Consider the following 10263-nt stretch of genomic DNA (forward strand, 5'->3'; position numbering starts at 1 on the left):
ACAAAGGACCCTTAACGGGCGGACCCAAATGACCGGGCACAAGCGGAGTATCAAAGCAGCCAAAACGGAAGTAACACAGTTAAATTTAAATCACTGTGCTGCAGCCTAACAGCTGCCTTGGCAGTCAGTCTCAGAAACGAAGACTGACGTGGTGTTACTATCGGATCCATACCGCATACCAGCCAACAACGGGAACTGGGTGGTGGATAGATCTCAATAGCTAGCAAGAATTGCTCAAGTACAGTGCATGGGCTGGTTTTAGTGGGTCGTCGTTGGTGCGGCATCCTCACACTGTATGTGTTAGCTTCTCAGGCTTCTGTTTACAGAATTCCCCCTTGTAAAAAATGTAGGGCATTTCTTTCCCGTGGATATAAAACACGAACATACAATTCACAAAACATGTTAAATTCAGAAACAATGTCAAAACTACCTAGTTAAACGATTAAGAGTGAATACCTACTAATTAAGCCTTAATCTTCGAGAACACATAAAATGTTAATACCGCTTTTACCAAGGTTGATTCCCTCGACCAGACCTTCCTGATGATTCTTCATGTAGATTAGGAACTGAATGAGTACGTAGAACAGATTGTTGCGATCCTGAAACCAAACAGACATAATCGATAAGTAATTAACTCAATATTCCAACGGGACGACCTTACATGAGCGCAATTGTGAATCTTGTCGTCCGAAACAAAGTTGAACTTGGGCTTCATCGGATTCGAGCACAGGATGGCACACTTGGCTTTGTTCTTGGTGGCCACCTCCGCCAGCGTCTCCTTCGGGCTCTTCTTGTCCGAGATGACCACGTAGCGATTGTAGAAGGGACGGCCGCCGGGTTGCGGCAAAGGCCGCAGCTGGCTGTCCATGTAGGTGCAGAACAGGTGGAAGATGATCTGCAAAATTAAAACTTATCAAAAATGATACAGAAAATAGAAGGTAAGAACTATTGTCGTAGCTAGGATTTTTTCTGGAGGGGGCCTAGGGGGGGCCTAGCAAATACTTGATTTCAAAAGTACTGTCAACAGCAATAAGTAGGATTTTCACAAATTTCGTAATTTCAACGGATTTTAAATTTATTTATTATTTTGTTCCATTTCACGGCACATCAGTGATTTTTGTTATTTTAAATTTTCACAACGGAAAAGATTCATTCTCTTTGTAATCCAGTCAAGATTTCTAGAAAAATAAACTAACAAGGAATGTCCTTTGTGATTCTTCAACGAATTTCGCAAGTACTTAAACATGTGCTTTGAAGAGATGTCTCTGAGAATTCCTAAAGAAATTTGTTCATGCATTGTTTTTGTAGATTTCAGTGCTTTTTTAAAGAACTTATTTATTAAATTTCACTGAGTTTGTCCTGGGATTCCAACGGAAAATCATTTCCAAGCTTCCTGATCTCACCAGAAAATTTCTCGAACAAATTGGATTAAAAAAATCTTTTGAAGAATTCCGCCAGAGAATGCATTAGAAATTCTTTTAATGATTTCTCCTGGAAAGTCATCTACGTACTTATTACATATACATTCCAATTGTAAGTACCGAAGAATCCTCCAGCAGTTCATTTATAATTTGTTAAGGATTGTTAGAAATTACTTAGAATTTCTCCAAAAAATAGTACAAAAAAATCTAGGAGTCTCACCAAAAAATTCTTCAAGATCACTTAGTTAGTAATCCCCCTCAATATTTTTTTTTTTTTCAAAAATTTCAACTCTAACATGCCTAGGAAGTTCCTAGCGGAATACGTTCAACTGTTCTTTCACTCTTCCGCGAAAACACTCCAATCAGTTCAGGAATTTCTTAAAGAATTATATTATTGTTTCCCTAAGATTCTTCCGAAAAATTTACCAGAGATTCTTCCAAGTATTTTCCAGAGATATTTTTCTTTACATTTTCTTTATCAAATGGGAATTTTCAAAGAAAGTTTTCATCAAAGTTACAGTTCCATCAAGTACTTCTTCGGGCTCTAGAAATAACTCCATTTTTTTTTCAAATGGTAATCTCAGGATTTTTCCATAAATAACATTTAAAAATGTATCCGCTATCCATATTAAATTTTTTCAGTGATTGCTTTGCAAACTCCTACGAATCACTCCATAAAAAATAAACATACAAAAGAAATGAAAGTTTTTGTTTTTTTTTTTTTTTTTTTTTAATAATTGCAGCTTAAAAATAATTCGCGAAAAATTAAAAATTCCTGTCGTAAAATTCAAGTAATATATCGTAGAATTTCTGAAATTCGTTGACAATGTATTTCAGAGAAAAAATGTCCATGCAGGATTTACTACAAAAATTCTTGCTCTTTTTCCTTCGTCTTCTATAACAGAAAATGATTGGTGTCAAAATGGATGGAATTTCAACTGAAAGTATTTGTTACTAAAATCTTACATAACATTTTGTATGAACTCGACAGTTTCATGATACTATGTTGAACATATTAATGTAGAGTAGACTGGCCCAGCTCAGTATGGGAGAAAAATAAAGTTGTATGATTCCACGGGGCACCCCCCAGGATTATTTCTTGGGGTAAGAGGAAGCCTTTCTGAAAAATACAGCTCATTTGGTCGTTCCATGAGCTGGCGCATTTGAATTGAAGTTAATATGATATTTTCAGCTCAAACATATGAGCAACAGCGCATCATCCACTGTTTGGTTCAGGAAAATTGATGATCGCGTCCAATTGAACCCAGAATGTCAAAAACACTACTTGATATAATAGCGAAGAATATTGTAGAAGATTGTACCACGATCAAAATTGATGAAGTTGGTGTTTTAATCATCTGAAGTATATCATGCAATACTGCTTGTATTTCTTCAACATAGCTTGGAGGAAGCCACTAAGCGCATCATAGCCACCTATGACGCTGGGCGAGCTGAGGCACATGTCGCATGCATATAAGTGACTGTACGGGAGTGCTGATCTAAGCCTAACTTTCAACAACTGAAAAAGTAATGAAAATGAGATTAAATCCAGATACAACCTTCTGCAATTATGTTCATTAGGGTATCAACTAGTGTATTTGTCATTCTCGGCTTATTTGAACGCGAACAATTAGTATACGGAACGAAACAGTGACATAGGGTCAATTTTCAATATATTTGAGACTAATATACCATACAAACTTCATAACGATTGCGCCAGCTGGTGGAGCAACCAATTGAGTTGAAATTTTGAGTGAGCGTTTTTCTTACCCTAAGGCTCATATCTAGGGGGTGCCCCGTTAAGTTTTACAACTTTTTTGTTTAAGGGCCAGTCTAATGTAGAGCCCATTTTCCTAACTTTTTTAAAGGGTGTATTATCGATTATTTTGTAGTACCGTGAATTCGGGTGAAATTGATCACTGTGTCACACGATTTAATTTCCCTGTAATAGAGCACAGAAATCAATGCAACCTATGTAAACGAACGTTGTTTGTCTCAACTATTGTCGAATTGCATGTTGTGAAGGTTTTTGTGTTAAGGAATGTTTATTTCTATGAAAATAATAGAAAATTCCATAATCGTGTTCTGTGTGGTACCATGCCCACACAGTTACGGATCACCCACAGTGACGGATCACTTTGGCGTTCAACATCGGATAACTCGCTCAAAACATAAAAGTTGACGTAAAACATATTTTTCCCATGTTATACTATTTGTCTTCTACCATTTGTAGTGTTAAGCACAACGTTCAACCGCTAAATAGTGGTGTATTTGACAAATGTTTAGTTGGTACCACACAGCTATCATTATATGTTCGTTTTCTGTAAGAAGTGCCGTCAGCATTCATAAGCTCCCACAGCTGTGCACAGGTGGTAAAATTCAAATTTTATAGCAAAAAACATACTCATTCGTTTCGATTGAGTATGAATTCATCTTTGGAAAACATTTTTCTCGATTGTTGATTCTAAATTTCGAATATTAGCACTTCTAACTAGTGATCCATAATATGGATCAGGAAATGATTGTTTACCACGGTTATGGATCACTTCAAAAGAATCTCGATTTCTGCCATTTTAAGCATTGGATTCGACATTTTCAGACAATAGCACTAAGGATAAAACTAATAAAACATCAAGGTTTGTAAATTTCATTTTTTAGCCGACAAAAATGGGTGAAAAACTTGGGTGTGGAGCGAAAACAGTTCATGTCTCAGTTATTACAATGCAGCATCACAAACAAAAGGCATTTTACCCTTGTTTCCAGCTCGAACACTGCTATTTTTTGCAGTAATATATGACGCATTGTTAACTTTCGTCAAAACATGCAATACATATGCATTGAGTTGAAAATCTCTTGATTTTGCGCACTGATCCGTAATATGTCACAATTTGATCCATAATATGAACGTTGATCCATAATATGGTTTTCAGAAACCGATACTATTTTTAATTTTTATGCAATCCTATGTAAATATTATACTCAAAATAGTTTACTAACCGAAGTTCCAATTTGAAACGATTCGATTCGTGCTTTTAAATTACCATTTTACGTTTTCCATGTTGTTTTATTGAATTTTATAGGTTGGACTCCATACTATTTGATCCATAACTGTGGGGTCATGGTATTGGCAGACATCAATTAACTTATAGTTTTAAACAAGGATTTGGTGTCAACCTGAAAGTTTGCAAGGATGCTTGAAATATATCCCCAAAACGAATTTTATTTTCAAATTTCGTACCAATTTGTTCATTTTGTTGTAATAATTGATTTTTTTTTATAGATATCAGAAGATTCTTTCGGAAATTGCCAACATTTAGGCGTTTTCTGCGGTATTGTTGAAAATTAATTGTTTATTATTTCCACAAATTTTGCATTGTCAAGAATTTGGCAAGCATATTTGGATTCAGGAGGCCCAAATTAAATAAGTAAAGTTGTTTTCAAAACTAACAGTAATTGTTTTGACAGGAGATCAATTTCACCCCGAAATGGAATTCCATGATTTTTTTATTTTAGAGACGATTTTCAGCACTAAAATCACAACTGTATGAAAATTTGAGTATATAAACCAATGAGGCTCACCGTCGTACTTGTTTTCCTGCATTAAGTTGTTTGGATATGGCAACATCATAGAAAACATACATGGAAAACCGTGAAAAGTGATCAATTTTACCCGAAATTACGGTACTGTAGAAATTTAACGCGAAAATATTGCCGGTATTTTTTTTAAGAACATTACGGAAGATATTTTGTGGTAAAATTCGTAATGTGAGATTTTAATGAATTTAAATCTTTGGGTAAACTTTGCATTACTTTGAAAATTTGTTGAGAAATTCCTGATGGGCTTTGAGAAATCCAAAACCATACGTATAAGAATTCTGCATTTTTTAAACTATCATAATTTACCTTTTCATATATTTTTTGAAATGTTAGTTTTTGTAGTATTGAAAGATTTTTGCAGGAAGTTCCTTAAAGCGTCATGGGAAGGAAGGAGAAACAACAAATTGTCGAAGCAGGTAGAACAATAGATGGGCAATGGTACAATGAAAATTAAGTTAAGGACTGTTCATTTTATAAAGTGGGATTGTAAAAAGCTTTTCTTATGAGTTTTTGGAAAAACTATTTAGCTCATCAACCAAAAGCATATTCTAAGATTTTATATTTTCATAGCATTACTGAATAATAGTTGAACGATGCACAGAAAACCGATTTCGATTTTATCAATAAATTAAAAAGATATGGCATAAACAAAGTGTCCTCTTTATAAAATGAACAGTCCTTATTATTTATAACCTGGAAAATTACAGGATAGTTGCAACCTCTCTAATGAATTTACAAATAAAGCAAATTTCTCAAGAAGTTCCATCAGAATTTTCTTTGGAAACTGTCTTTGGAATCTATCCTTCCTTGACTTCTGGTTTTCTAGAATTCTGCCAAAAAGCCTCCTAAAATTTCGCCCTCGTATCGCTGAAAAATGCAAACCAAAAATATGGATTCTGCCAAAAAATAGTAAAATTATTTCTGAAGAAGTTTTTTAAAGGAAGATCAATACAAATGTCTTTATGAATATCTTAATAAATCCTCACTCCCTTCCTTGTTATTTCGCTACATGGTTCTCTACAGATTTCTTTACCGCTATGCTTATTTTGGAAGCAATTCCAAAAACAATTTTCTTTTCAATTCTTGAATTATCCGGGGACTTGAAGCAAAATTTCTAGAAAAGGAAAACCGTAGATAATTTTTGACGCATTTTTTTTATGTATTTTAGGGTTTTTTGATAAACTTCGTGAAAGAATTAGTAATCAATACAACTTTCAGCGAAATATCTCAGTATAAGATTCGACAGAATCAATTATTTTTAGAGGAATGCTGAACTTTTAAAAGATTAGGTAACATTTAAATCCGGGATTATATTCCGGAAACAGTTTTCTAATCAATAGTAGACATGTCCATCAGGAGGAAATTGCTTTGAAAGTATGAACAAGTCCCACAATATTACTCGACTAATTTTCAAGAGATTTTCAAAATTTCTGAAGCCACCTTTCAATATTTCTTTACGAATTTCATCATACTAAAATTTCATAAAGAATGTTGAAAAGTTTTTTAGAAAATTTTAGAAAACTTGGCCATGCCGAATTTTTTTGAAAGTCAAGCCTTATTTTTCGACAAAAAATCCCGCTATGTAAGAGAGAAATTCCTTTAGTAATTTTGTATATTTTTTCAATTCTTTTCGGACATTACCTTGAGCTGGGTATCCCCCAAAAACATGAGTAATTATAATGCAGTGAATATGCTGCTTTTTGCTGAAACAGCATTTATTTGGATTATTCAGAAAAAAACGAATTATTGGAATCCAATTTCCCAGGCCACCCTGCCCCCTTTTCCTACGCCAATGGTAAGAACTCATCCCTAAACAAGGGATTAAAACGAGGCCAAGTAATAATACAACTAAAACATAAAAATGAAAGAGGTCAAATTAGGGATTCACTGCAAGTACAAAGTGATTAATTTGGTTAAAAAAGATGCTTTGGAAACCTGCTATTAAAAACAGAAACTTTGTAGAGACATGCATTAAAATAGTGACCAATCTCTCGAAACAGACCGGCTTCCAGCCCTGCAGTTTTGGACTAATGGAGTAATACTTACGGCAGAATCCGTCGGCAGATGTTCATCCCAATTGACTCCCTTGTAGGACGATCCCGAGTTCCAACGGTAATCAGCAATGCAACTACCTTTGGCCAGGTCTTTGATTCGCTGAACCAGGTACTCCTGATTAGTTGACATCTCCAAGAACGGAATCAATAGCGGAAGCTTGGGGATGTACAGCGTTACCAGCTGCTGATTTTCCGCCGTCTTCTTCAATCGCTCCAGACCGACACTGCCCAACTGAATGTCGGAGAATCCCCGAGTTTTGAACGAATGATCGATGCTCTGCATTTCGGCTACAACCCGTTGCAGGATGGTCATCGAAATCCACTGCAAGGAAAAGACAGAATTAGTGTTAATGAAATCTTGATCCTCAATATGATCTTACCATTCGAAGATTGGCGACATAGTTGGACAGCTGCACCGAAGACACTTTCTTCAGCACTTCCGAGCTGACGTCCGCATCGATCGGATTATACGGTCCACTTTCGTGTTCCTTCATGGTTTGCTTGCTTGGCGGAGCCGAGGGCGACAACTGATACAGGGATGTCTTCAATAGGTTGGACATATCGTCCAGTTTGTAGCTGTTCCAAAACGAGTTGAAGCTGCTGCCCGATATGTTCATCCGCTCGAGAAAGGCACTGTTGTTCTTCTCTTCGTTTGTGACCTCTCTGTAATGTGATAAATGACTTAATAACTTAATTCTACGTATTACAATCTCTAGAATATAATTCAACCGAAAACCATACCCCAAAATTCTAGTTCCCAGAATTTAATTCTCCATAATGCACTCAAAGTGGTGGAAAATAAAAACAAATGCAAATGTCCATTACTGTATATAGGTCCTATTCTGGGGATTAATGCACATTGAGGAGAGGAATTCTGGGTAACAGTTTTCCGGAGAATATTATAGACTTAGTTTGACCACCCAAAAAGCGTCCCCTCATCACTTACCTCAGATAGTTCTGCAACCCCTTTTCGTCGACGATGAAATCGCTCTTGTTGCCCAGCTTCCGAATCGCCGGGGAAAACGTTCCCGAGTTATTGTTCGCACTCGCATTGAGTGACCCGTCGAAGGACTGATGCTGGAACGAGGCCATTCCCCCGGCGGCTTGGGAAGTGTTCCCCTGCTGCGGCTGTTGTTGGATTGGACTTCCCCGATTGAAAATCCACCCCGAAGAGGCCAAAGACATTCCGCTGTCGTTGAACGAGTGCAAACTGACCGAAGACATATTGGCCGGCGTGGCACCGGAACTGGCCAACGGTGCTTTCTTGGCGGTGGCGGGAGTCGTGGCAATGAACGACGTATCATCCACATCAAACTTCAACAGCTTCCGCTGGTAATCCGTCCCCCGAAGAGGCTCCCTACTGAACACGTAATAGAAGTAACGGCCAAAGTAATAAACCACACTCAATCCGAGAATGGCCGCGGCGGCATATTCCAGATAGTACCACTGGGAAAAGGAGTAGGGGCATTTGTTGGAAATATCGAACAGTAGCACGGACAGAAGGCCAACGTTGATAGAGCCCCAGACGAGGCATTCCCGCGATCGGCGCGCGGTCAGCTTCAAATCCAGTGTCCGGTCCACGAGAGGACTCCGCAGCGAAGGAGAGTTTGGGCTGCTGCAAGTTTGGGAAGGTGGTTCAGTTTTATTCAAGAGATACATATTGTAACTAATTCTTACCTGGTCGACATTGCTTGTTTAGGATGAATAAGTATTCAAAATCGCCACAAAAACCAAGATTTACTTATTTAAAATGCATTGGACTTTATGCCGGTTTTGAAAATGTGACTAAAAGCCGCGAACTAAAGTTCGATTGTTATGATGCGATTCAAATGTCAATTGACGCCGTTTTTTGTCGAGCGGTGTGCCTCTCGCTCTCCCGAAATGTGGATTACAAGTTTAGAGATGTTTCGGAGAATTTAGATCTATTTGAAATAGTTGAATTCAACATTTTTATTTGCACGCAAGAACACACACTCTAATAGTGATTAACACAATCGAACGGTGGATTTTTTTTGCTTCAACTTGCACAATCTTGAATAAAAGAGGTTGCAGCACAGACAAACAGACGTCACACTCTCATCAGTGCCCATCGACCACCTTTTAAACGGTCGATTCAAAAATATGGTAGGTGGCCAATCCACCACCTGCAGCGCTTGCATCGTTTTTGTTCGCGTTTGACGTTTACACACTACCGCCATCTGTTGGCCCGTCGGCCAAACATATCAATTTTAGCATTGGGCGTACATGTACTCGCGACTATGATTTTGATCGAAATATGTTCTAAATGTTACGTCTGTTTATCTGTGTTTGTTCTAAGTGTTACGTCTGTTTGTCTGTGGTTGCAGCTTTGATTTGCGCATTTTTTAAAAATTTTAAATTTTCATGAAATTTATAGAATTTGATTGTGTACGCAACAAGTTGCAGAATGATGATTTTTACCAGCCCTGTCGTCGTAAAATTTGAGCTACTTAGTCGTCCGTTTTTTTGGGGGGCGTTACTATAGCGTGCTATAGCTCAGAGGGCGCTACTACTCTCAGGCGTTTATGAGGTCGTTTCTAATGTCCAATTTCAGATCAAGAATCACAGGCAATGGACATGCCCTATATCAACTGCAGCGATTTGCAGTAGACAGGATGTCCCGGGCCCGATCTATCTGACAAGCCAATCGAGCCCTCTGTCACCATAGAAGATGGTGTATCCATCCATGTCGATAGCCTGAAGAATCATGAAGCTCTTTAACTTAAGGTGAAACATCTCGCAATCTAAAGATGGCCGCCACAATGGTCGACTTGTGCCCCTACTCACGTTTTCAAATGCACTAAACTGGAGAAATAGTTGGCAAACGTTTCTGATCTTCTTATTTTAAGCTTTCTACTAGTGCACAAAGCCAAAATAAAAAGGGCATTGTTGTTGGATGCTTTCTTCGCGAGATTTGTGCGTTTGAAGTTTTAGTGTAATCTTAGAAGTTGACTCAAAACTGTTTCACCTTAATCAAACAGATAAAATAATTAATTTGTCCTTCTAGCGCATCGTCCCTCCTAGGACAGAGACATAATTTTATGTGTACAATTGTAATTGATTATTTGTTCAATTAAAAATTCAATCAAATCGATGCGTTGTAACTTACTTATTTACCTATTATTATCAATATTATCAGTTTGCCCAGAAATACTGTATTTTTGTATAATCTG

The 10263-nt window shown here is 37.3% G+C and overlaps 1 protein-coding gene across 1 annotated transcript; it reads right to left on the reverse strand.

Annotated features, from left to right (window-relative positions):
- Nucleotides 1–384: 384 nt before the first annotated feature.
- Nucleotides 385–8907, reverse strand: LOC5576851 (transmembrane protein 209). Its single transcript, XM_021841839.1, has 6 exons — nucleotides 8750–8907; nucleotides 8019–8687; nucleotides 7453–7735; nucleotides 7065–7394; nucleotides 662–895; nucleotides 385–599 (listed from the first exon to the last, which is right to left on the reverse strand). Exons 1-6 carry the CDS (start codon nucleotides 8758–8760, stop codon nucleotides 471–473), a joined length of 1656 nt encoding a protein of 551 aa, XP_021697531.1. The 5' UTR covers nucleotides 8761–8907; the 3' UTR covers nucleotides 385–470.
- Between the last annotated feature and the right edge of the window lie 1356 nt (nucleotides 8908–10263).

Source organism: Aedes aegypti, chromosome 2, assembly GCF_002204515.2.
Source record: "Aedes aegypti strain LVP_AGWG chromosome 2, AaegL5.0 Primary Assembly, whole genome shotgun sequence".
NCBI lineage: Eukaryota > Metazoa > Arthropoda > Insecta > Diptera > Culicidae > Aedes > Aedes aegypti.

Coding starts and splice junctions, on each gene's coding strand:
- LOC5576851 (XM_021841839.1), bottom strand. Junction 7,395..7,452: donor ATGTCGCCAATCTTCGAATG/GTAAGATCATAT, acceptor TTTTCCTTGCAG/TGGATTTCGATGACCATCCT. Junction 896..7,064: donor ATCTGCCGACGGATTCTGCC/GTAAGTATTACT, acceptor TTAATTTTGCAG/ATCATCTTCCACCTGTTCTG.